A 27999-nucleotide genomic window follows, 5' to 3' on the forward strand; every position below is an offset into this window, starting at 1 on the left:
ATTCCAACACGCTGGCATGGTAACGCTCTGACCATCACAGCCAGCTGCAGCGTAAGGAAGAAAATGGGGCAGGCAGAGGAGGAGAAGACTGTTTCTATGACAGAAAAAGCCTGCTTTCCATGAGCAGAACTCTGATTTCTCTCGGCATCTTGAAGCGGCAAGGCAAGGAATGTATGAGGTCCTTACCTTGTACCCTACGTACTGCTCACACAGCCCTCCCAGCTGGGGAACCCAAATGTTACCGACTGCACGTAGAGGCGTTGCAGCGTATTCACAGGGATGGACGCTTCTTTCAGACCAATGAACCAGATATGGACCAGAAAGCTGGAGGATTTTTTTCTCTCTTTTTTTTTTTTTTTGGTTAATCTGAAAGGACTCTGGCTTCTCTTTGAACTGGACTACAAATGTCTTACCACCAAAATGAAAAAACAATCGCTGTGGGTGGAAGTATGACAAAAAATAGTTTTCCTATAAGATAATCTGATAAACCTCATTGTCCTCTAGAAAGGCAACATTGTCCACCAGTGCTACTTAGCACCCAGAGTGCTCTTCGACCGCAGCAGATACCGGTCAACTCTGACTTTCCGCCTATCCACTGTCCTATTCTCACTGTCGAAAATCCGCTGCAGATGCAGGGCCAACCTCCTGTCCTCCTCCTCTTGCTGGAGCTTCTGCTCCATCTCCCGTACCAAGCGATCCTCCGGAGGCAAGCCCCCCTCCCCTGCCGTGTGCCTCAGTCTTTTAACGGAGCCATTGTGTTCCAAGTGCTTCATTTTGCAGCGTCTCTTCCGGCCCCGTCTCAGTGACGGGGGCTGTTCCCCGATGATGTTCTCAACGGAATTGCAGGTGCTGTTCTGCACGTTGATCAATTCGCTGTTGTTCAGGTATTTCAGCTGCTTTTTTCCCGATGTCTTGATGGGGACTCCTAGCGTGCTGTTGTCAGGCAGCGATGCACTGACGCCCATGAGTCTTCTGCTCAGCATTTTCGAGCCAAGACTAAGACAGGATTTGTCCATGAATGTGTTCACTTTTAGATCAGGGACTTCGGACACTCGTGTGCTTAGGGAGGTGACATTTGATCTTGCATCTGGTTCGGCAGCGCTGTCGCCTGTTGCTAAGGCTTGTGAATCTCTGTTCTTCTCACTCCCTCTTCCCAGCTTCGTTTCACTGATGGAAGGAAAGAAATCCAGCTCGGGGCGAGGGTCTCCTGTTGTGTCAGGTGGAAGGTGATCATCCTGCATTTGCGGCTGCTCTTTAGTGCAACTGCCGGAGTTGGTGATGTCAGGAACCATAATGTCTTCCCCAGGCTCCGAAGCCAAGGACGTAAGGGTCGCTTTAGAGAGAGTCTTTTTGATCTGGCGCTCCTGAAATATCTGCTCCCATTTTTTCAGTATTCTAGGACTGGCCTCATAGGTGGTTGGCTTCTGCAGGCTCCGGTTTAGGTTTCTGGGGGTGGACTTTATAATGAGAGGACTCAGGACTCTGCCGTCAGGAAGCCTCTTTGGAGGAGTGCACGGGGAGCAGACGATAGGCTTGAAATGGTTGAGCTCTTCCGAGATGCTGTCATTGCTCTCGGGGCTGATGGATCGCTCTGGCTTGTGCAGGGCCGAGAGGGATGACACGGGGTTGAGAACCAGGCGTCTCTCTGCTGTCAGGTCTGGGGCGGAGAGGCAGCGGTTGTTTTGGGTGGATGACAAAACTCCAACCAGCGGTGTTGACGAGCTGGTGACGGGTGGCACCTGCAAGGCAAGGCACCACAGCTCAAAGAGTTTGTCATTGAGAAGAATACAGACACGCATGTGAGAGGAGAACAGGAGACCATGAGGCTACCATGCTCAGCTCCTGCAGCAGACCAGCTGGAGAGCTCTCTGGAGCAGCTGTGGCAGCCTCTGCTGGTCACGGCACCTTTCATGGCTGATATATAACAAGCAGGGGACACCAGAGGCCAGCATGATCTAGGTCTCAAATTTATTTCAGTGTAAGGGCTGTTCTTGCTGCTGGGACAGAGCAAGTGGCAACCACTCTGATAGCAAAAAGCTTGAAGCAAGACAAGACAAGAAGAAACGGAGCAGCACTGCACGACCCTGGCTGAAGCAAGCCATGCTCTTCAAGGGAAATCATCTCCGAAGGGTTTTTTGCTCCTTACCAAGGCAGAGGAGAGAAAGAATAAATACTTGGCCCAGGTTTAACACACTGCGCTGCGAAACGTCATGAGAAAGGGTGTGTATGTGCCTAAGGCAGATTGGTAGAACAACCCTGAGTGGTTCCAGACCACACCGTGGCCACCACACTGGACACTGCCTGAGACAGAATCACAGAATCGCATCACAGTTTGGGTTGGGAGAGACATTTCAAGGCCATCTAGTCCAACCCCCTGCCATGAGCAGGGACATCCCCCACTACAGCAGGTTGCTCAGAGCCCCGTCCAACCTGACCTGGGATGTTTCCAGGGATGGGGCATCGACCACCTCTCTGGGCAACCTGGGCCAGGGTTTCACCACCCTCCGTGTGAAACGTTTCTGCCTTAGATCTAGTCTAAATCTGCCCTCTTTCAGTTTAAAACCATTACCCCTTGTCCTATCACAACAGGCCCTGCTAAAAAGTCTGTCCCCATTTTTCATACAAGGCTGCAATAAGGTCTCCCTGGAGCCTTGTCTTCTCCAGGTTGAATAGCTCAAAAGACAGCCTCTAGCAGAGCTTAAGAGCAGCTTTTCTTGTCATCTTGTCATCTCCAAAACCATCCCTTAATGCTGCTACATTTGGAATGTCAGAGAATCCAGCCACAAATAAATCAGAAATAAAAGCCACACATACACAACTGCAAATGTTCTTCTCTAAGATGAAATGATTTTATCCAGCAGCTAGTTTGAACAATGACAGCCTTTTCCTGCTTAGCCCAAAAGAGAGTTTCTACTAGCTTATTTTGAGGTCAAAATAAGTTTGTGGAACACCCTTGTAGTGCAGCTCTTAAATGGTCAGGTCCGTAAGTTATCTACTTAAAAAAGAAAAGTCCTGGGCAGGAAGGTCAGTTAGAGACCCTTGCTTTGAGCTCAGTCCAGCTCCTATCAGCTTAGATGGGAACTGGACCATTGTCCATGCTCATAACCTCAGAGATGTGTAGCTAGGTATCACTGGGGTCAACTCAGTGTGCCCAGTGGGGATCTTACAATTTTCCAAGCAACATCCCCCAATCAAACTGACCTTCTAAAGGATGGCAGAGGCTTTTGCTCCCTATGTGATCTCTAGAATTGAACAGTCCCCTTCTCCACCTGGGATGAAACTGAGCCCAAGGAGGAGGGCTGTCAGCAGAAGAAGGTGGAACGTCCTTGCAAGCCTCCCTGGCGGAGCAGCGTTGGAACTGTTCCAGGCTGAGAACTCACGGCTCATGATTTAAGCTGCTGCTGCCAGTCACCAGAATCCCACGGGCCGGAGAGGCCCACCAGAAAGGAGGCAGAGTATGGCATCAGAGACAGAGAAGAGTACAAGAGTGAGCGTGCAAGATTTGCTTCTGCTGGCAGGGCCAGAGCGGTCAGTGGTGCTGCCAAACATGGAGCAAGGGAAGACGTTTGCAAAGGTTGTCTCCAGTGAGTGACAGGACAAGGGGTAATGGCTCTAAACTAAAAGAGGGCAGATTTAGATTAGATCTAAGGAAGAAATTCTTCACTGTGAGGGTGGTGAAACACTGGCCCAGGTTGCCCAGAGAGGTGGTCGATACCCCATCCCTGGAAACATCCCAGGTCTGGTTGGATGGGGCTGTGAGCAACCTGCTCTAGTGGAAGGTGTCCCTGCTCATGGCAGGGATATGGAACTAGATGATCTTTCAGGTCCTTTCCAACCCAAACCCTTCTGTGATTCTATGATTCTGCGAGTGGAAGGTACCCAGCAATTACTGCTGGAAGAGCCTGAAAAACCTCTGGCTCAGATTTTCAGCGGTGCTTCGTGCTCACCGCTCATTCTGAAGCGCTGCGGTGCACTGAAAAGTCAGGCCTGTTGCACAGGGTAACAGGTACGGTTAATTCACTTGGTCTGCTGGATGTGAAGGGAAGCACAGAGTCACAGAATCACTAAGGCTGGAAAGGACCTTCAAGATCATCAAGTCCAACCGTTAACCCAATGCCACTATGCCCACTAGAGACCATGTCCTGAAGTGCCACATCCACACGTTTTTTTGAACACTTGCAGAGATGGCGACTCCACCACCTCCCTGGGCAGCCTGTTCCAGTGCTTGACCACTCTCTCGGTGAAGAAATTTTTCCTAATAACCAATCTAAACCTCTCCTGGCACAACTTGAGGCCATTTCCTCTTATCCTAAAGCAAGACCAGGCCAGCTCTTCCCATAGCATGGAAGTGCAAAAGGAAGTATCCCAACATCAGGAGAGCAGTGAGGTTTGCTCTCTTTAAACATCTTTGGAAAGAACAGGAGAGAAAGGGGGATGAAGAGAGGGTATTTCTCTAAACTTCTAAAAGGCTTTTTATTTAATTGGCTGGAGATTCATCCTGGAAAAGAAAATTAATTACAGAACAAAAGCATGACGAGTACCCTTCCAACTGCCAATTATCCTCCAATGCTAACAAACAACACTGCAAGCTGTCTACTTTTCTGCTTAGTAACTTCTAACCTAGCAGGTTTTCAGTGTAAGCTGCAAGGAAACGATTGGCCCCATGGCGATAACACAGCACTAGCAGCGCCACAAACACAGTATTTTATATCTCCAGATTACTGGCGCCGTGTAACCTCAGATAAGAACAGTTACACATAGAAACCCTATGTTTCCAGACGCAGCCGGTACCTTTGTTTTGTTGGCTGGGGCTGATCTCTGCCTGCTCTTTGATCTCTCCTGAATGGTGTCGTTGCAGCTCCGACTCCTTTCCACCTTGGCGGTTAGGTTCCTGAAAAGCAGATGTGTGAAAACAGGAGATTGTTCATGACCTTAGGAACAACCAGCCCAACAGCCCTGGCAGCAGCTACCTGTGGGGGAGGCATCAGCCTTGGCAGCACCTGAGGTGCCTCCTACGCCCTCGAGGTAAAGGGATCCAGGAATCTTGGATCTACCGCAGAGCCCTGGTCTGTGTTCAAGGGCTAAACACACTGACACCTCCACCTACGGCTTTTAACTAATTGAGGTCAGAGCTAATGATGCTATGGAAACCTCTGGGCTTCTCCTGTGAAAACACACTTAGTTACTCGGCTGCTTCCGCCGCATCATGCAACAGTTTTCACCGATAAGCTCTTTGGGGCTGACGCTCTCTCTTAATATCGGTGCTGGAGAAGGATCCAGTGCTCTTGAGATCATCACGCAGAATTTTGTACTTTAATGATTTCTGTCATTTAAATCTACAGGCAATGATTTTTCTGCTTCATGGGATCAACATTAACTTTGTTAATCCCCAGGATTTTATAACAGGTAGGAGGTAATCAGACAGATGCTACATTCTACCAATCAGTCTGTTTAAAATTCCAGAAAAATGATTACTTATTTTGGATTGGAACAACCATTTAAATTAACTTTAAAGCATCTCAGGTATGTTTAGAACAACAGTGAAAAGAATGTGAGATTTACATCTCTAATGAACATTAATCAGCTTGAATCAAGTCGCGGCATCTTACCCTGAAAGGAAAGCAAAGGAGTAGGCACTGGTCTTGGAAACAAAAGCCGACCGATGTGTTTGCTTGCCCTGGAATGGTTCTTCGTTCTCTGAATCCGAGAGACGTTCAGGAAACTGAAGTCAATCAAGGAAGAGTTAGCTGACATGTACAACAAAAACAATCACTTGGAAAATAAAGCTCTTTCTTGCAAAGATATTAAAGATTCCAAAAAACCCGCGTTCTGATTACACCTAGAGGACATAAACTAAGAATGCAACCTGCCAGCAGATACACGTTTGTGCAGCTCTCTTCCCTGGAGCTGTAACAGCTCAGAGGCTGGCCCCAAAAGCATCAATAATGCAAAAATAAGCACACAGCTCCTATGTGTAGCTGTCAGTCACTGAAGAAAGTTAATTTAATGATCAAGGAAACGTGAGGAAATCCTACAAGAAAGGTACTACAAGACGTTATTCAGTACCCACACATCAGCCTATCAGTCTTTAAATCTAAAAAGCATTTCCTGCGCAGTCTCACAACTGAAATGAGAAGTAGGCAAAACTCAGCATGAAGGATATGCTGGAATACAGTTTGGTACACCCGCATGGTGTAGAGGTGTGGTAGAGCATTCATGGAGATCTGTTCATGGAAATGCACGTATGCCTGAAGACCAAGGATACACAAAGCGGGGCGGTCACCTCTGCTGATGTAACTGATAGTTTGGAAGAGCTGCACCTTCCGTCACGAGTACAATGGGTAAAAGTGGGGACAGAAACCTCTCGAATAACATAAGTGGTCGTAACAGTTCTCACTAACATGGATCTCAAGAATCTTGAATAGCCTTCAAGGGCTACAATGATGTCAATCAAATAATCCTGGAAAGTTCCCTGTGTCAAAGGATGAAAGCTCCCTGTTTCAACGGGCAGGAACAGGAGATGCTCAACTAGTCAAGGTCTTAAAAAAACTAGTTCTTGTTCCATGACTGAGTCTTAGCACCTTTTCAGCCACCAGTCCGTGTCTATGATTTGGATAGGAAAGAGAAGCACAAGCTTACTTACACACTCTTGGTTCACTTTAAGCACTAAAGATTCATCTTTTTTCTGCTGTTCTTCCATTTTTCTTTTTCCTACATCCACGTCATCTAGAATGAACTTGTGAATCAGATCCTCAGAAGCTTTTTCTTCTTGTAGTTTTTCTTCTCTCAGCTGGAAATAATGACAAAAGAGACAGTGTATTTGAAATGTCTTAACACCTGGTTGCCAATAAGTGATTTTCCAAGAGTCTGGCCACGTAATTTAATTTTCTGTCTTCGTTTCTCTGCTCTACAGTAGAGCCACTGCCTCCCTCACTAGCAATGGTGTGAACATCAGTTTGTTTCTTCAATGCTTTCACATGCGCTCTACACAAATACCATGAAAATTTTCTTCTTTGCAAAACAGCAAAGGCACTGTTAGGTCCAGGGTTTGACAAAGACTTCTCTGCCACAGTATTTTCTAAATTAGAGATACAAAAGCTTCTGCCTATTTGTAGAGAATCATATTACAAATAGAAATGTGCAAAACAGTAGTTTCACGCAAGCTATGATGTCTCAATTTTAGTCTTCAAATGGACTTCAACACAGGACATGCAATTTGGCAGACATAGAGACAGCATCACCTAAATTAAAATCAATTAGATACAGCAATTCCCATGTTGAATCCTACACGCTATATGAAATCCTATTGTTTCACTGAAGCGTTGGGACGGAGAAGATCCAGAAGGATTACTTAACCCTCCGATGGCCAACTGGAGGCCCAAAGCTTGCATTCAGTTTATCAGCTGAAGTGCAAATGCTGCTGAGAAGTGCAAGTGAATGCCAGCATCTAGGACACAAGGTACACGGATCCACAGGATCCTGCCTGCTGCACACTGAACAGCCGCTGCCCGTGCACCACGCTGGGCAGACTTGCTTTTACCTCCTGTGTTCCTACTCTGCCTCACGTAGTTAGCCCCTTATTGAAACCCCCTTGCTTTTTTAACACATTCTTGCAATCTAAGGAGTCTGATCCAAAGAAGGCACCGAGCACTTTCAGCCTTTTTTGGTATCGCCTCCTATGAGGGATACTTCTCCTATATTTCCTTTTGTTTTTCTCTAATTCTAATGTATTTATAGACATTTTCTTTTCACTTTTTATGAACACAGCTGGTGGTAATTCAAAAAGGCTATGATGCATCATTATTTTATCCACATGTGCTGCGCTACTACATTTCACAAACCTGAAGGCTGCACAAGAAATCCTACCGAACTGCCAGGGCAGCCCCAGCTGCATCCTGCTGTGCTTCCCATCCTTTTTCTGCACTTTTTTGCTGTGCCTTCTAAAATGTGCCTCTTGCATTAACTGCCAGACCTCTGTTATCTTCCCCAAAGATCCCCTAGTCATTCTTGAGCTTGTGGAAGTCCAGTAATAAGGGATGTGGGTAGTAAGAAAAGTGGATTTTAGAGAAGTGCAGTTTCCTTCCTTCCCTCCAAAAAGCAAAACCCATTGCTTAGTGATTCCTTTTAACCAACTGAGGTCGATCTTCAGCGTCCACAAGCTCCTCCCAGCCCGGCTCTCCCTGCAGGCTTCTTCGGGAACCAAAGGAAGAGCACGGTCCCCAGCATGGTCCACGACTCCAATGGGCTGCCTGTCCTGTTGCATTATTTTGCTCCCCCTTACCTAAGGAATCAACCCCCCAATTTCTGCCAGGACCTCATTTCTGCAGACTTGCTACTCAAAACCAACAAACCCCCTTTTCCCCTCCTTCCCACCACCTTTTCCTGATGAACAGGCTCTGCAGTACACACTTCAGATAGCCCCATCCGATCGTCCCTGCCCAGGATAACATCACCCAACTCCCTTCTCACTCATTACCCAGCCATTCACTTGGCTTGTCTCTCACCTCTTCCTCAACTTCAGGCTTACACACAGGCCATGAATAGTCTACATATATATGTATATATACCAGGTTCTTCCTTCTTCCTCCACTCAACCTCTCTGCATAAGTTATCCTCGTCCGGGACAACAAGCCTGACCTTTGGTTGACAGATGCCCATCACATTGATGAATCACAGCTATGGCTAAGCACTAGGAATTCAAATACTCCTGTTTATTCCTCATATTTGAGTGTAGGTATCCCAGATGCTTAAGAAGCTGCTCTGTTACATTCCCTCCTATCTTCTCGCACCACTGCAATTTCTCCCTCTCCTCCCGGCAGGACCGTGCTGTGGGACCTGGTGCCCTCCAGTAAAGCTCAAGGTATCCGCTGGCAGCTCGAGCGCTGCACATGAAGGCAGTGGGCGACATTGCAACAACTCATTCTTCCAAAAATATTCAGTATTTTTCTTCCCTGCTGCAAGGGAGGCGGGGAAAAAGCATGGACATGGGGGTGAACCTGCCCTAAAAGGTGAAGAGATACAGAAAAGAGTTCATGATGCATTACACAAAAAGCACAGCATGATTTTCAGACTGGGAAGGACCTGAATCCTGCTGAATCTGAGCCTCCAGAATGAGGAAGAGAGAGGTAAGAGGAGAGAAGGCAGAAATCAGGAAAAACCCCACTGTTTGGCTGATCGTGTGTGTGTTTAGCAAAAGCTTTCAAAGACTGGTTTGACTTCTTGTTTAGAGGTGTTTTAAGATGTATCTTTAAATTCCTGATCTATTAATAATCTCAAGCAATAACTACAGCACGGTGTCTGACTAATAAAGATTATGGCCACATGATGCAGACATGGTGAATAGTCTGCTATACATCTCATGAAAAATATTTCTGCACTTTAAGGAGCCTTTTTAAGTATCTGAAGAACAAATTCACATCAAGATTTGTCATAAAGATGATTTCTTTTGGCCAGCTGAAATACTACCCAACACTAGTGTCCCTTCCGTATTTCTCACATGGAAGAAAGCTATATGGAAATCTTCACTTTTTTGTCTAACTTATAAAATTATACTCAATTCCCAAATCTAAAGCCACAAGCATATGTAACAACACACAGGAATATTTAAGGATTTTAGGCCAACCCATGGCACAGTTAATAGGAGGTGCAAGCACAAGCTCTGCCAACAGTGAACAGTGAAAAAAGCAACAACAGGATCCTAATCCTAATTAATGGGAGACAAAAAGGAATGTAGGTCCAGAAATCAGGTTGCAAATGCAAGCAAACTAATGATAAAATTCATACTAATGAAAAAAAAAAAATGTTAAGAGCCTAATGCAAATTATCTCCCAGAGAATTTACTTACAAATGTGGCAATGCTGGGACATGAGGACTAAAAACTGAAACAAGATGGTGTGAAAAATCCACCCCGGGAGAAGTACCTTACATTATCTGAGTAGCATCTTTGAAACACTGGATGCAGGATCGTCAGCTGCTATTAGCAGTAAGGTATCAGAAAACACATTTTAACTTGTCTGTAGCCCTTCCGGATATCCTGTTTTGGAACTGTAGGAAAAAACGCTGTACCAGCAATCGCTAATTGTCTTTGCTCAAGAATTGCTCGAGAAATGACCATTTCAGGAACATCATTCCCGATACTAACATTCCTTTCCAAAAGTTTGGTAAACTCACGTTTGACATCTTCTCTTCACTCCATAAGCTGTCCGGATTTGCTTGCTCGCTCCCCGAGCCTGCTCCGTCTCCCCACGCTGCTGGAAAGCTGCATGTCAGCACATGCCTCAGGTAGGAGTTTCCCTCCTGATTGCATGTGATTACAAGCAATAGACTGCTTGTAATCAAAAGACAGTTTAACAGGATGGGGTAGGTTTTTAGGACACAGAAACGATATCCTCCTTTGGAAAAATATAAAATACAAGAGCACCGAGTGCGCTGTGTAAAAGCGGAAAAAAAAAATGTCGCTGTCCTGCACAGACAGCAAACATTTCATCTCATTCTGAAAGCCAGTCAAGAAAATTACACTACGAGATTATCCACTTCAAATAAAAATTCTTCAGTACATAATTATGGTAACTACTTTGTTTTCAACTGCAAAAGGCTGGGAAGCAGCTCAAGAGCTAGGATTTCTAAAACAACTCACATCTGGGAAATGTAAAAGCTTTCGCACGCTCCTCTCCCTTCGTCAGGAGGAAAGCCAGCATGGGTTATCCCTGTTTCATGGGCTGGGAAGCCGAGGTGAAACCTCGTGCCTTGTGACACAGAGGGATGCCCAGTTATATACAAGCTTCGATTCCCATCTCGTCTCCTGCTGCCTGATTCCGAAGTTCAGAGACAACAAGAAACTCTCACTAAGTGGCAACAGTCACAATTTTGCCTGGAATAAGCACAAAGCATGAGTGCATCATCAGTGGCCATTCTGTCAGCAAAATTAGATTGCCCTTTCCTCTTAGATGATGACTCAGAGAATCTTCCCCCCAACACCAGCTCTTTCAGACAAGGTTCATAAAAAGTGAGTTTAAGTCGGCAAGGGAAAGAAACCTGTCTCCCACCTGCCAGTGAGCAAAAAGGGGAAGGGAGCAGGCCGAACAGGAATGAGACAAAAACATTTCTAAAATGCCAGAAACATGTTAAAGTATTTCCTTTTGACTGGTGGGGAAGTGAGAAGTGTTCGCACTGGACTGCACGTGGTATCTTTTTGCTGAAGTCAAGCGGTAGATGCAAAAACCTCTGCAGCTGCAGTCTGACTATGCTTCAAATGTGCTTACTTGAACTTTAGAGATATTTAGTTGGTAACGGAGTGACCAGGATTAACAAGCGGTGACAAAGTACCCACTTTGTCCTGCATGGATGCAACGCTCCTATAAAAGTTTTATGGACCATGAGAGAGAAGATGGGTTTAATCCTTCCAGAAGGTGCAGATACGCATCAGTGTGGAGGCACCTGGAAGAACCGCAGAGCTAAGATCCTGCCTCGATGAACTCTGGCGGTTCCTGCTCCTCTGGACAGCTGGGAAATTCTGGCCTTGCAGCTGGATTGAAGACATCAAGCAACAAGTCTGGCAGGATCAATGATGATCATCACAGAACGTCTCCCACTCACTATTATGGAGAGATTTATAAAACCCTAGCAAGGTTTACAGGTAATACCTACATAAAAAGCTTTATTTCTTCTTTAAGCCAAAGATACTCATCTGAAGGTTACAGTGAAAAAAAATTAAAATTGCCAAATACAGTGATGCACATTGAAGTTAATTAATAAATTAGATTTTTATATAAACAAGATTTCTGTGTACTTAAGTCTTACACCGCTGCCTAAACCAATTGCTTCTCAACAAAGTGTCTCACGGTTGCTAAAAATGCCACAAGTCACAAGGCTTTACACACAAAGCATGCTTGCCTACCTAGCAAAAGTCACCTGGGACCAGAGAAGAGTTTGCATTTCTTAAGATCACATAGTCAGTCAAACTTATCCTAATGACCTAACAATCATCAGTGTCACTGCTAATTCCACGCATACAGAAGCAGGAGAGAAGACCCTTCCACATTTTTAATTGTCTCCTCACATATATGCATTTCCTAGATGAGTTATTTACCTTAAATATCATCTAAGCAGTATTGCCCTACTTAGCATACGCAGTGGACAGGGCTATTTTTCTAACTAAACATCAGCTTCCCAGCCATTTCTACGGTTGTTGCGATCTTCAAATGAAAACGCAAAGAAAGTTCTCCGATGACGAATAAACCCCTGTTCCTTTCTCCCCAGCAGGTAAACTAATCAGTGAGAGGTTGGAACCATCTTGAAACAAAACACCGTCACAGAGATCAAGGCCTCGGGACAGCGATTAAATCTATTGACAGACGCCAGCGGCGGGGCAGAGTCCACGTTTCGGCAGGATTGTGCGCGGGTCCAGGCAGAGGAAGGGACGACAGACGCGGGAGCTCTGAGTGGCAGCATGAATGTTTTAGCAAGTTACGGGTGACTCTCACGAGAAGGGTTGCAATGGAAATCATTATCCGCTCGGCTACAGCAGTCATTGCTTTCACTGCAATGTTTCTCACTTAAAAAGCAGCCAACTTCCATAAATAACTAGCCACAGGAGATATTTCAATGATTTAGATTAAGAAAAAAATCCCTTTTTAAACGTAGAAAATATTTTCCCAGACTTTAACTCCAAAACAGCTGAAAAGCTTTTCCTCCTTTCTCAGTTTTTTTTTCGTTAAATGACATTTTTTTTTCTTTGCCTAAAAATAGAAAACTCTAATTTGGAATAGATTGTTTCTGAGAAGGATGTTACCGCAGGAGATGCCTTATGCTGCAAAAGCCTTTATGAAATTACATCCACCAATGCTGATGCTCTAATAAACCCTGTAAAACCAAACAGTCGCTCGAGGTCCACCAAGGAAGGTACATTTCCACGTTCTGGAAGACAGCCTAAGACAGCAAAATCTGGCTTCTACATGCTTGATTACTGCCAACATTTTCCTGAACTGGCTGAACAGCATAAAGGGAATAAATGACCTTTGTTACAGAGCAGGAATAAAAAGCCTTTCAAGTTTCCTTATAGGTAGGATGGCATTCCTGCAGGAAATCCAAGTTATTCTCGACGAAAAACCGCAATTACACAGAATACTGTACCTTCCTTAGCTGGCTTTCATATTCTTCTCGGAGTTCCCCTGGTTTGCTTAATTTAATGGGTGCTCTGAATATAAAGTCTGGAAAGAGAAGGAAAAAAAAAAGGAAACACTTTTTAGTGTATGATGACTGGGGTTGTCCATTATTTCCCAAAAAAAGTAAGCTCTCCACGGACTGCACAGGAGGTTTTGCAGCATTTTTTCAAGCACATATGCTTATATTATGACACCGCCATCAAAGCGGTGCGCTTCGGCGCCAACATAAGCTCTGTTTAACACACAGAAACATTCAGAGGAGGATGGCCAAGTAATACCATTTTGCAGTTCTATAGTTTCTTTTGAGATTCTCAAGAGTTCTTGACAAGCAGTTAAGCAATCAAGGGAGTATTAGGAGGATGTAAACACAGAGGTTAAGTAACAGCCTTGAGATGTCAGCGGGACTCGAGTTCGAGAAATAAGACCAGGCTTTAAGCATCTGCTCCAGTCACATACTCAAGAAACACAGGCTGACAGCTGCAGCGCAACATCCCGAATTCACACCCCTACCCTTCCGCTGTTTAAACGAACACATCAAGAATGCTACTTTCTATATAAATGGTGTTTTTACTCCACGTCCCATTCACCTGCACAGCCGTTTGCAGTGCCGTCCTGCCGGTCCGGAGCAAGCACAGCTTTTATTCTGCTTGCAACGCACTCCCCGAGGTCAGTATTTCGAAGCTGGGCGGGCGGGCTGCTCCGTCCGGCAGGAATTCCCCGTCCTGCTCCCGCTTCCTCCCTTCCCCCTCGGGAATTCAGAAACCAAAAGCACATTGGCATGGGGTTATAGTTTAACCTCCATCCCTGGAGTCTGTTATTTCCCCAAATGACTCCCTTCTTTATGTTGGCCTCAAAGCTCCCTCCCGCTTCTGTGCAGCGCAAGTCTGGGCAAGTTGCACTACAGTCAGAGGAGCTCGGATGGAAGGGGGAACGGATGAAGAGGGAACGGATGGAAGAGGGAACAGCCAGAATAAAACAACAACCCCTGAACAGCCATCCTGGCTCAGCTCATATCGATGCTCCAGACGGCTCACCATCCCGATGTGCTACGCCCGGGATGAAACGGGTACGAGCAAGGAGGAAATATCAGTGGTATTTCCTTTTCCCAGCTTGCTAGAATTAAGGGATATAAACCAGCAGCTCCATTGCATGTTTTATTTAGGAAGCATTTTTATTCCTCAAACACATTGGTCCAAAATGAAAGGTTCAAGGCAGGGTAAGTAAATCAAATACAGCGGCCGGCGGCCGACTGCCCCGGCGGGCATCCTCCGGTTCATGGCCGCGTTTGCCTCCTCCCTGGGGACGGGTCACAGGCTGGTGCTGAAACAGGCCATTTACAGACTGACTAAATCCTCTTTTCACCTGTCTTGCCTTCTAGCGGTTTGCTTTTAAAGTTCTTAGAGAAAAGCCCCGTGACTTCACTCCCATCTCACCAGTGAGGTGAGTGCAAACTCCGGAGCTTCCTGCTCAAGGAGCTCTGGAGAGGGAACGCTGCCAACGCCAGAGCTGAACAAATCGCGAAGTATTTCTTTTAATATTTGCTTTAAAAGAGGGAAAAAACAAAATCCCTTGTAATCAAACATCAAGCATATAGATTATAAGCCTTTTTTTAAATTATTTTTAAAAAAGAGCTGCTACTCCCTCTTACTCGCGTGCCTGCTCGAGCTAGGCTTGTTTTTAAAGGAAAACATCCAAAGTGACCCAACACGTGTGATAAAAATCCTGAGCAGTGGCGATGCTGGGGAGGCCAGGCTGCATTCCTTGCTCCTGCTTCTGCGCCTGCAACTGGCCACGCTGGAAACCTTCCACCGGCTTCTCAAAATGTTTTTTCAATTGCGTCCTTGAGCAGTTCCAGTTCTTTGTGAATTTTATCAAGCTGAACTTCCACGGAGACAGTCCCAAGAGCAGCAGCAATCTGTAATGCGCCCGCAGCAACCTTCAATTACTTCTGAATGTTTAAGGCTTGTCTCAGACCTTATCTTCATAGCTAAAAAGGTGTATGTTTTCCCTCCAGGGTAATAAAAGCGTATGAGCTACCCTGAGGGAAACATGCAGCGGTAAAGACAAGCCACATCAACTGTTTCATTGCTTACACGGGTTCAGCATGCCGGAAGAGATTTTAAATACTGGAACAACATTTATCTATAAAGTTGTGCCAGTTTAGCTAGTGGTCAAACATCAGGTGGAGGCAATTTTATGCATAGTATCTTTATGCAACAACTTGTACATTTTATAGATGGGTCAAAAGACAGAGAACCCAAATTCCTAACTCTGTGTAGAAGAGATGAAAACAAAAATGTATGCACAACTGTATATCTACGTTGACAACACTCCATTATAGTTTCTGGGTTAGAGTGATGCTGCACGGTGGCTGCCCTCAGCCAGGGCTGTGCCCATTGGCACAGAACCGCTGCAAATTGAACCGGACCGGTCCTCGCACCGGGATGCAGCTGGGAAGGAAGGCACGACGATGGGAGCATCACATGTGTTCCTCCAGCACACTCTCCGTGCTAATTCTAGATGTTCAGGTCCAGGACAAGGCTGCTCGGCTGTTTTGATGTGTGCTACAGCCTAGGAGAACAACTGAAATAGGTAAGATGATGGAAGAAACGGCCTTTTACTTGATTTTGCAGGAAAGCTCCTGCTTACTCTTCCTCTCGAGCGAGCTGCGTGTCAACAGAAATGATTCCTGAATGAAGCTGACTTGGAAGGGCTGTTGGGAAGGCTGGCACTGGGATGCTCCTTCTGAGCACTATGATAGCACTGAAACAGTCACAGTGGCAGGATCAAACCCAGCATCCTGCTCTTTGTTGGCAGACAAGAGTTTCATCCTATTGTGCTCAATCTTGGAAAGAAAACAATTGATTTCTGCACCATTTGAGAGCACAAAAGATTTTCTAATTATTTAACACTGTTTCTCTTTATATGAGGCATTTGACTTCTTGTAGCCTCAATCCCCTTGAATGACTCCATCCTTTTAATGTTAGCACACAGAAGTGTGCATTACACACTGTCACTGGTAATCCGCACTCCTGACCAGCAGATTTTATATTTACTGGCAAGAGATTTAGAAACATCCATCTGGTGAATTCAGACACATAGGCTGAATAAAAATAAGTTGAATTAGATTCAGAAACCCTTCGGTTCCCTGTCAGTCGCTCAGAGGCTGCTGGGTTTTGCCAAACTGATGCGATCCAGCAAGTCAAAGCCCTGCCACTCGTGGCAGCGAATTCCCCTCACCCCCAGCTTCCACGGAAACTTTCAGTAGACTTTGTAGCTTCCCTTTATTCCTGGCAGGGATAATCAAAACCTTGAGGTTTTCACTGTTTTTCCTTTTAACTTGCAGCAGTTACTGTTTATACTTGCAGATTAATATGAGATCTTAATGTTTTCAAAACACAAAACAAAAAGTTAGAAGTTTTCTGGCTATGGAGAGGTTTGGAAACAGTTTTCCAACAAGAGTAATTACTCTAGTTCTTTTAAAAGGATGTTAACTAAATTACCTGAAGATATGCCAATGGCATACTTCATATATACATACACTTCGGCATCAGCAGATTGTAGCATATTTGGAAACAAGAAATTAAAACTCAGAATATTTCGGCCACAAATCTGCAACTTTTTGATAAGTGCAAGAATCAGTAAGGCTGGAACTGTAGGAAGACTTAGGTGTGTCACCTACTGGTAGGACAAGATGCAAAATCGCCAGCCCCATTCTCCTGCCCTGCCACAGGCACTGGTGGTCACAGCAAACCAGAGACGGAACTGAGCTAAGCTAAGACCAATCTACTGAAAAAAAAAATGCAACCCTCCAAAAAGTTTTTGTTTTTCACCCCAGAGCAACTCCCACAACACAACAGGCTCCAGACCAGTTTTCATTCAGAGCCAAATAGGACAAAAATAGAACTAATCTAGTTCTGAGCCTGAAGTTCCAGCTGAAACAGAAGATGACACTAAAAAAATGTTAATGTGGTAGATAGCCATTAACACAGTCATTTCTCCCCTACTTGCTTCATTCTAAATAAGTACCAATTAATAAGTACCAATAATTTCAATAATCTCCCTGAGACAAGTGTTCCCAACAGATTTTCACAGAATCACAGAATGGTTTGGGTTGGAAGGGACACTTGAAGATCATCTAGGCCAAGCCCCCTGCCATGGGCAGGGACATTTAGTGGTAGACTTGGCAGTGTTAGGTTTATGGTTGGACTCAAAGATCTTAAAGGTCTTTTCCAACCTAAATGATTCCATGATTCTACCATTTGCCACTAGATCAGGTTGCTCAAAGTCCTGTCCAACCTCACTTTGAACACTTCCAATGATGGGACATCCACGACTTCTCTGGGCAACCTGCTCCGGTGTCTCACCATCCTCAATGTAACAAATTTCCTCCTTATGTCCAATCTAAACCTACTGTCTTTTAGTTTAAAGACGTTGCCCCTTGTCCTGTCACTACAGGCCTTGGTAAAAAGGCTGCAGTAAGGTCTCCCTGGAGCCTTCTCTGCTCCAGGCTGAGCCCCACCAGCTCTCCCAGCCTGTCCTCCCAGCAGAGCTGTTCCAGCCCTCGGAGCGTTGCTGGGGCCTCCTCTGGCCCCGCTCCAGCAGGTCCATGTCTCTCCTGTGCCGAGGGCTCCAGAGCTGGACGCAGCACTGCAGGGGGGTCTCCCCAGAGTGGGGCAGAGGGGCAGAATCACCTAATTTTGCTTACGTTCCAAACGGAGCGACCCGGCTCCCCTGGCATGGATGACAGGGCACAGAAAGCACGGCTTTTCCCTACACCTCTTGTTTTGTTTCTTAATTTTCAAAAGCTTGACTTGGGGAGCTGGGAAAAGGCACACAAAGCCACCAAAAAGTGGATCTAGACACGCATTAAAAGCAAGACAGAAAACAAAAAAGTCTATCAGTTAATGGGAAGAGGGCAGACAAATAACTGAGACAGTGAAAACTTAAAAGTGTTCAGAAGAGTGACGCTTTGGTGTTTAAGGAAAATTAACTGTGAATCACATACTTTAAGAAACAAGAGCATAGAAACAAGAATAACAAAGATGGCACAAAAAGTATGAAGGAAAGGTATTTCAGAAGAACTCTCTTGAATATTGTTTCTCATCCACATGAATGATCTGTCTTGCCTGGTTTCTATGGACAGCTAACAGTGAATGCCAGACTGTGGGTTTCACACGATGCACATACCGTAAATAAGTCTTACGATAGGATTTATAAAATTCGTAAGTCGAACAGCAGTATATATATATGTAAATAGATGAAAGGCCATTTAAGCCAAAAGGCATGTACCAGGTTCAAAAATACAACAGACTGTAAATGGTAAGACCTCTCCAGGGACGTGGCTGAGAACTGGTCACACCAGAATGGTGTGCTGAGAGCCAGTCTCAGCGAAGATGGGAATTGTTCCAGACATATTGGGTATAAATACAAAACATGTGTTCCTGCTGGTAGCAACCCCCGGGAAGAAGCTTTGAGTAAAGGAAGATGGAAGATGGAGAGGCTGTCTGGGGATGCGAGAGGGAGAGAGAGAAGAGGTGGCTTTAGAAAGCTGGTGAAATCCCCCTTGGTAAGTTCTGAACTGTTTGTGGTTGTCTTCGAGGCTTCCTGGAGCAAAGGGGTTTTCCTTAAGGTCATGGAGAAGTAGGGGAACGAGAGGGGAAGCAGCTACTTGAAAACTGTAAAACAGCAGGCTTAGTTTCAATACATGAATGGGTGCTACAACCACTTGTTACTTCATCAGCAAGTATCTAGAAGATGACAAACACCAACTGTGTAAGAACAACTCCCATTAATTCAATCTGATCTCCTCCTTTGATGAGGGAGCAGGAAACAAGTAACAATATCAATTCCTCTCCTGGGTTTGAGAGGGTATTTTACCTGCTGTAGAGACCAAGATATCCACAATTTTTCTTTACAGAGAAAGTTAAGGACTTGTTAAGTTAAGGACTTGTTAAGTTGCGCCAGGGGAGGTTTAGACTGGATATTAGGAAACATTTCTTCACTGAGAGGGTGGTCAGGCATTGGAACAGGCTGCCCAGGGAGGTGGTGGAGTCGCCATCTCTGGAAGTGTTCAAAAAACGTGTGGATGTGGCGCTTCAGGACATGGTTTAGGGGACATGGTGGCACTGGATTAATGGTTGGACTTGATGATCTTAAAGGTCCTTTCCAACCTAGTGATTCTGTGACTGGCAGGATGTGCTGTGTTAGGGGTCACCCATGTAGTTTTGAGCAGCCCATGTAGGAACTGCCTCCTGCACTGTCCAAAACTTGCTCTGGACAGAAACGCGTAAGGAAATAAAGCAAGAAAATATGACAGTAGGAACCACTGAAAAGGAACTCAAAATCCTGCCCTTAAGCCTCCATGGAGAAAGGAAGAGAAGAGCTGGCTGGAGGGGTAAGAGTGTGATATGAAGGCATCAGAGGGACGAAGCTCAGAGTCCTAGGTGGAGAACCTGTAAGGAGTGGGAGTGGAGCAAGGAGCAATAGCTCTTAACCTCATGGAGACAAGTCAAGAAATTTTGCTAGATACAGTTTAGCACCAACACCCTTTGGGCTCATGGAAACCCATTTCAGCTCAGGTGCAGCGTTGCACAAACACAAAAGCTCATGTGCTCTCCTGGAGCTGCCAGACACACATGCAACCCTACAGAGCTGCCTGGTTGGGTATGGCAGTGCGGGTCCCAAGATAGAGCTGAAATTCCAGCAGACACAGGCTCATTCCATATGAGGTTTCCTTGCATGCCAGTTCCCAGCTCACCCTCTAGTTCCCGTATTATCTGGATATATCCCCGTTGTGCAGGATAACCCCGTCCTCAGCACCCTGAGTAACAGTACACCAAAAATATTTTGTCTTTTTCATTTGGAAGCACATTAAAATAAACATTCTTAGAAGAACAATGAGAAATAAAAAGCTAGTCTAGGTATAACCACTGTTCAGATGGATGTACAACTAGCTAAAAAATTGTTTTCAAAGAGTTAATGATCCACGGCTATGCCAGACAGCATCTCACATTGGCCACTGGGGTTAGCTCTGGGTCTGGTCCTAATAACTGTCTTCATTAACAGCTTGAATGGTAGATTAAAAATAATTTAAGTATCGTGGATGACTGGAGAGAGGACAACAATGGAGGAGACGGAGGTGCAAGCACTCCAACAGTCTCATGGCAGTTGTTACTGCTCCTGAAAAGGCAGACCTACCCTACTTCTTTTCCCACGAAATCTTAAATTTAATCTGTCCCATCAAACAGCCACACAACACCAATGCTGCAACGAGAAGGAAAAAAGAGGTGGTGTCAACTTTAATCAGTTTGACGTGGGGAGTAAATCACTGCTTTTCGCATAGCAGGGAAAGGCTTCATCAAGATTGCCATTTCTAAACTTCTAGCACTGTGATCTTGAGACAAAAAAAAACTGGTGACAGGCTACAGAACAACAGAAATGACAGGAAATTAAGGAATCACCAGGAAATGCTCAAGAACTAGACTGGTCTGGTCCAGTGGAGAAAGAGGGAAACCACAGCCAAAAAAAGACTTGGAGGAAGGAGGGGAAAGTCATGTTAGAAGTCTGGCAAAAACACCCCACCCCTCATATAAAAGCATCAGTTATTAATTGTTCTGCATAAGTACCGGGCAGAGGAGAAACAAAAGACATCAGCTGCGTTTATAACAAAGGAGATTTTGATTACATGTCAGGCAAATTTGCCAAGTGTTCAGAGGCTGAAACAAAGGTGGCCGTGGGATCCCCTTCTGCCATCTGTGTATGAATGGATGACCCGGATGTCTATGAGGAATAGTTTAGGTACACTTGATCCTACCTTGGCATAGGGGAGCAGATTTCCCCCGTCCCTTACAAAAACACCTAGGGGTCTATTATATAAGTGGTCGTTTATTCTTTCCCTCCCAGACCACTTTCATGTCAGGATTTTGAAGCTCTTGACCAGCTTAACAAGCCCTTTCCTTGGAAAATTGAATTTCTGTTTCCCAGTCCATAGGGGAACATTTGTCCTTCAGCAATTTTCCAAGCTCCCTGAAGTCATCTATAACCTGGGACAGTAATGTCGGGATTGATAGGGAAAAATCTATCAATGCGGGTGAGTATCTGATACTGAAGGTGGGCCTTGTGCCTGGTGTCTGAGAAGATACAGCCACAATCTCATCTGCTTGTCCTTTTTCACAAGATCCTTTTCTTTTATCTTGATTCATAGGGTATTCCTTCTTCCTTGGGAGAAATGTGAGTGTACTTATTTTCTTACAAATCAGGCTGAGCACCTAACAGTGAACATGTTATGTTCTTTCTTCTTCTTGGCTAGCTGAATCCTCGAACACATACCCACAGTCTCCAAGCCTCCCATCTGCTGCATCTATCTGCCTTCCAAGACTTTCACCAGCCAACTGTTTTAATGTAAGAAACCTTACTTAGCAAAGTATTACAGCCAGTACTGCATCTTTAGCTCAAAATCTGGTTTAACACCAGCATCGAGGGTGCCTTTCCAGGTGCTGTATGGTACTTGGAGATGCCCACAGAGCAGGCACAGAGGACGTGTGACCTATGGGCCACCCACACCCTTCTGGAGCAGCAGTCAGAGATCAGGCTGCAGGCAGCAGAATCACAGAATCATTAAGGCTGGAAGAGACCTTGAAGATCATCAAGTCCAACTATCAATACAACACCACCAGGCCCACTAAACCATGTCCAAAAGTGCCAAGTCTACTTTTGAACACCTCCAGTGATGGTGACTCCACCACCTCCCTGGGCAGCCTGTTCCAATATTTGACCACTCTCTCAGTAAAGAAATTTTTCCTAATATCCAATCTAAACCTCCCCTGGCACATCTTGAGGCCATTTCCTCTCATCTTATCACTAGTTACTTGGGAGAAGAGACCAACACCCACCTCACCACAACCCCCTTTCAGGTAGTTGTGGAGAGTGATAAGGTCTCCCCTCAGCTTCCTCTTCTCCAGACTGAACACTCCCAGTTCCCTCAGCCGCTCCTCATAAGACTTGTGCTCCAGACCCCTCACCAGCTTCGTTGCCCTTCTCTGGACATGCTCCAGCACCTCAACATCCTTCTTGTAGTGAGGGGCCCAACACTGAACACAGGATTTGAGGTGCCGCCTCACCAATGCCGAGTGCAGGGGCACGATCACTGCCTGGCTCCTGCTGGCCACACTAGTGCTGATACAGGCCAGGATGCTGCTGGCCTTCTTGGCCACCTGGGCACACTGCTGGCTGAAGTTCAGCTGGCTGTCGACTAGCACCCCCAGGTCCTTTTCCGCCGGGCAGCTCTCCAGCCACTCCTCCCCAAGCCTGTAGCGTTGCCTGGGGTTGTTGTGACCGAAGTGCAGGACCCGGCACTTGGCCATATTAAACCTCATACAGTTGACCTCTGCCCATCGATCCAGCCTGTCCAGATCCCTCTGCAGAGCCCTCCTACCCTCCAGCAGATCAACACTCCTGCCCAGCGTGGTGGTGTCTGCAAACTTACTGAGCAAGAACTCAGTCCCCTCATCCAGATCATTATGATAAAGATATTAAAGAAGACTGGCCCCAAAACTGAGCCCTGGGGAACACCACTTGTGACCGGCCACCAATTGGATTTAACTCCATTCACCACAACACTCTAGGCTCGGTCATCAAGCCAGTTCTTTACCCAGCAAAGAGTGGGTAAAGCAGGGCAGCTCGAAGGGCATGAGACGCCCAGGAGCAGGCAAGCAAATCCAGCCCATGCTAAGACACAACATAGACACGAGTATGCATTGTCTCCGCTTACTTCTAGCCAGTTTTCTTTGACAAGTGTTGTGACAAGAGCTTTGTCTTCACATGTATTTGAATAGCACCTAATGCAGAATCCCCAGTCTCAGCCAAGGCCTGGAAGCTCCTTAAGTCCACTATTATATACGAATCCCAAAGTGAATGAAAAAAATTGAGACTTGAAACCGTGATAAATTAGCCAATTTAAGTTGGAATCATAGAATCTTTGGGTGGGAAGGGACCTTTCAAGGCCATCTAGTCCAACTCCCTGCCTTGAGCAGGGACATCCCCAACCAGAGCAGGTTGCTCAGAGCCCCGTCCAGCCTGACCTGGGTTGTTTCCAGGGATGGGGCATCCACCACCTCTCTGGGCAACCTGGGCCAGGGTTTTACCACCCTCATTGTGAAACATTTCTTCCTTAGATCTAAGCTAAATCTCCCCTCTTTTAGTTTAAAACCGTTACCCCTTGTCCTATCATTACAGGCCCTGCTAAAATGTCTGTACCCATCTGCGCCAGCGGAGGTTTAGGTTGGATATTAGGAAAAATTTCTTTACTGAAAGAGTGGTCAAGCATTGGAACAGGCTGCCCAGGGAACTGGTGGAGTCACCATCACTGGGGGTGTTCAAAAAACATGCAGACGTGGCACTTCGGGACACGGTTTAGTGGGCATCGTGGTGTTGGGTCGACGGTTGGACTTGATGATCTTAGAGGTCCTTTCCAACCTTAATGATTCCATGATTCTTACCAGCCCCTTTCAGTCCTGGTAGCTGCAGTAAGGTCTCCCTGGAGCCTTCTCTGCTCCAGGCTGAGCCCCCCCAGCTCTCCCAGCCTGTCCTCCCAGCAGAGCTGTTCCAGCCCTCGGAGCGTTGCTGGGGCCTCCTCTGGCCCCGCTCCAGCAGGTCCATGTCTCTCCTGTGCCGAGGGCTCCAGAGCTGGACGCAGCACTGCAGGGGGGTCTCCCCAAAGCGGGGCAGAGGGGCAGAATCCCCTCCCTCGCCCTGCTGGCCACGCGGCTTTGGGGGCAGCCCAGGGCACGGTTGGCCGCCTGGGCTGCGAGCGCACATTGCCAGCTCCTGTACAGCTTTTTACCCACCAGGTCCCCCAAGTCCTTCTCCATGGGACTGCTCTCCATCCCTTCACCCCCAGCCTGTGCTGATACCAGGGGTTGCCCCAACCTGGGTGCAGGACCCTGCCCTTGGCCTTGTTGAACCTCATGAGGTTCACTTGGGCCCATGCCTCATCCAGGTCCCTCTGGATGGCATCCCATCCCTCAGACATGTCAACTGCATCACTCAGCTTGGTGTCATCTGCAAACTTACTGAGGGTGCCCTCGATCCCACTATGTCACTGATAAAGATATTAAAGAGCACTGGTCCCAGTATGGACCCCTGAGGGACACCACTTGTCACTGATCTCCATCTGGACATTGAGCTGTTGACCTCTACCCTTTGGGTGCGACCATTCAACCAATTCCTCATCCACCCAACTGTCTGCCCATCAAATCCATCTTTCTCCAACATGGAGAGAAGGATGTTGTGGGGACTCTGTCAAAGGCCTTACAGAAGTCCAGACAGACAACATCCATAGCTCGTCCCTTGTCCACTGATGTGGTCACACCATCCTAGAAGGCCAGGTCAGGCAGGACTTGCCCTTGGTGAAGCCATGCTGGCTGTCTCAAATCACCTCCCTGCCCTCCATGTGCTTTAGCATAGCTTCTAGGAGGATCTGCTCCATGACCATCCCAGGCACAGAGGTGAGGCTGACGGGTTGGTAGTTCCCAGGGTCCTCCTTGCTATCCTTTCTTTTTTTTCCAGTCTCCAGGGTCTTCACCTGACTGCCAGGACTTTTCAAATATCATGGAGAGTGGCTTGGCAACTACATCAGCCAATTCCCTCAGGGCTCTGGGATGCATCTTGTCAGGTCCCAACTATTCCTGGAAAGCATTTCCAGACACATGAAGGACAAGAAAGTGGTTGGGAGGTAGCCAGCGTGGATTTATGAAAGGGAAAGCATGCTTAGCCAACGTGGTAGTCTTTCGTGACAAAATGACTGGCTTGGTGAATAAGCAGAGAGCAGTGGATATTGTTTATCTTGACCAATGAAGGGCCATGAAGATCATTAAGTGACTGGAGTGTCTGACATCGGAGAAGAGGCTGAGAGAGATGGGACTGTTCAGCCTGGAGAAGAGAAGGCTCAGGGGGATCTTATCATGTGTTTAAATACCTGGTGGAAGACAGCAGAGAAGACAGAGCCAGGTTCTTCTCAGTGTTGCCCAATGACAGGACAGAGGAAATGGGTGCAAATTGAAATACAAGTTCCATTTCACATAGGAAAACACTTTTTTACTGTTGGCATGGTCAAGCACTGACACAGGTTGCCCAGAGAAGCTGCAGAGTCTCCAACCTTGGAGACAGTCAAAACCCAACTGGACATGGTCCTGGGCAACCTCCTCCTGGTGACCCCGCTTTGAGCAGGAGTTGGGTCTCCAGAGGTCCCTGACAACCTCAGCCATGCTGCGATTCTCCAATAAGCCTCGCTAATGTCAAGATAAACCATATTCACCACTCCCCCTCCACATGTAGTAGGTTTGTAATGGGTTGAGTACCTTTGATTTCCACACTATTAGCCCAGCTTACAACATAAGTGGCCAACTACCTTCACAGCTTTTAGCCTGATGCAGCCGTCTGGTGCTGCTTAAAGGATAAGCTTGTGCCTAGGCTAGAAATGCATCAGAAATGCCACCCTAAGACTACAGCTCGTTTTAGCTCAGCTCATCAACTGTTAACTCAACCGCTCTACAGCTTTAAGTGCAATTTTAGGGTGGTGAGGTCTATGGTACAAAATGGGATGAGAGTGCAGTGCAAGTAGGGGTTAATCTAGCCCAATTCAGAGTGCCCATGACAAAGCCATACTCAAGGTGTACAAAGTGACACTCAGGTGCACATGTCCATCCGGGTTTGGGGGGGCACACCCCACATTTCTCAGTGCTAAGACCCTCCACGATTCTCTTCAGGACACCTCCAGAGCTTTAGGAAGTTCAGGCAGGCAGAAAATAACAACCAACATGATGACCACATGCCTTGCTGCAAAATATACAGGCATCTCAGACAATTCAAGACAAGCAGAGAACTAAAAGTAATTTTTCTTAAAAAAACCCACCCACCGAGGCGCTGCATAAGCATTCCTGCAGCATGGCTGGATATTGTCATTCAAGCTAGGCTGGACCAAGCCGAGTATATTTAAGCATGACTGGCACCACTGCCTTGGAGTGGAGATTGACTCGGGGAGTTTCTGTTGTCCCTCCTCCGGCTCGGCCAGGGAGGAGGAACTGCTCCCAGCCGTTTGGCTCGGCTCCCTCCGGACAGCCCGTCTGTTCATTGATTCAGCAAATCCTTCTGCGCGAAGGCTTCCCGATTCGCTTCCAGCAAAGGTTAGCGGGGTTAGTTCAAACCACCAATTTAAGCTGTTCAAGCTCATCCCGCCAATTTTTCCCCGCAGGAAATTAGAGGGCGCTGACACAAGCATGAACTGGGAGACCAGTAACACGCTCGAAACGGAACGGTTAGGGCACGGCTGGATAGCTAAAAGGATGTTTATCCGTAGCTTAAAGCCTTATCTGCTCTACAGGGCTCCCACCAGCGCTGCTACGTCGGTGAAGCACTTGTGTAGGTGCAGCGGAGGCGGCCGATCTCTGCCAGAGCTGCCGCATCACTTCTCCAACCCACAGCCACCGCGGCGCCGGCAGAAGATCCCGGCACACCAGGAGTTTTGACAACAGCAAGGTGGGCAAGGTGCTCCCACCGGGAAAGAGCAACGGCCGTTGGCTCAAACGAGGATTTATTTTAAAGGAAACGTAGGGAACAGTTTTCTAGCAGTTGAGCAAGGCTGCCGGCTTTCGATATGGGGAGGAGATGTGTGACAAAAAGCCATGAACTCAGAAACGATGGACTTTGTTTTATGTCAACAAGGGATCGGGACTTCCCATGACACAAAAGCTTTCCTCTCCCAACGCGGCAGAAACCTGCCTGACTTTTACCAGCCCTTCCGATGGGCAGCACCATCGCAACTGTTCACTTTTTTGGGCAATGTTATTATAAAATCAATTGGCTGTTCGCCATTTCGGGGTTCAAGCAGGACCCACGCAGGGCGTTTTGTTAAAACCCATGGATGAGTGTGTGGTTGTGAAGGGGGCGAGATGCCGCCGGCAACCCGCTCCCACACAGACTTTGCCCCTCCCCAGCCCACCAAATCGCTGGTGCCCTATGGAGGGGGGCACCGTCCTGCTGCCCACCCCCCTTCCCACTGCTGATGCTGTGGGTGAGGGGAGCCCGCTGGCTGAGCCCAGGTGCACTCGGTGCATGGCGCAGATGTTGATCTGGGCATGGTGAGGTGGGGAAACGTCCGTCGCACCCTCCTCCTCCCCGGGCTACCCCTCCAAGGCCCATTTCCCGCCACGGCAAAGGAGGGTGGGCTCAGCCCCGCCGCCCCCCGCCGCGGCCCTGCAGGAGGGGGCTAAGCCCCCGCAAACTCAGCGCACCCTCCTGGCAGGCCCGGCCGGCCCCGCCCCCTCGGGGCTGAACCCCCGCCGGCTCATCGCACCTCCCGCGCGCTGGCCCCGCCCCCTCGGGGCCCCGCGCTACCCCCCCAACCCCCCTTTCCCCTCGCGCCGCCGGCGGCGGTTGGAACCGGGAGGGAGGGGGAGGGGCAGGTGCCCGCCGCCGCCGCCGCACCTTGGTCCGGCGGCCGCTGCTCCCCGCCTCCTCCGGCGGCCGTCGTCGCGGCGGGCTCGGCTCGGGCCTGCTGGCGGCGGGCCCAGGTGGAGAGGCGGCTGCGGCAGAGCGGGCAGCAGAGGCCCGGGCCCTGCAGGCAACGCTGGAAGCAGGCGAGGCAGAACGAGTGGCGGCAGGGCGGTGTCACCGCCTCCACCAGCGCCTGGCGGCATACCGGGCACTCCGCCACCGCCAGCACCACATCGTTCTCCTCCTCCGCCGCCGCCGCCGCCGCCGCCCCGGCCCGCCCCCGCCGCCGCCGCCCCCGCCGGGCCGGCAGTGCGGCCCGGCCGCCGGGGCCCGCCGCCGCCAT

General features: G+C 47.5%; 1 protein-coding gene across 1 annotated transcript; it reads right to left on the reverse strand.

The window, feature by feature from the left end:
• Positions 1–41: 41 nt before the first annotated feature.
• On the reverse strand, positions 42–27999 carry RNF169 (ring finger protein 169; the record flags this gene model as incomplete). Its single annotated transcript, XM_082010527.1, has 6 exons — positions 42–1739; positions 4792–4891; positions 5610–5722; positions 6644–6790; positions 13132–13208; positions 27648–27999. 6 exons carry the CDS (start codon positions 27997–27999, stop codon positions 528–530), a joined length of 2001 nt encoding a protein of 666 aa, XP_081866653.1. The 3' UTR covers positions 42–527.

This window comes from Phaethon aethereus (assembly GCF_964289735.1).
Source record: "Phaethon aethereus genome assembly, chromosome: 1".
In the NCBI taxonomy this organism is placed as follows: Eukaryota; Metazoa; Chordata; class Aves; order Phaethontiformes; family Phaethontidae; genus Phaethon; species Phaethon aethereus.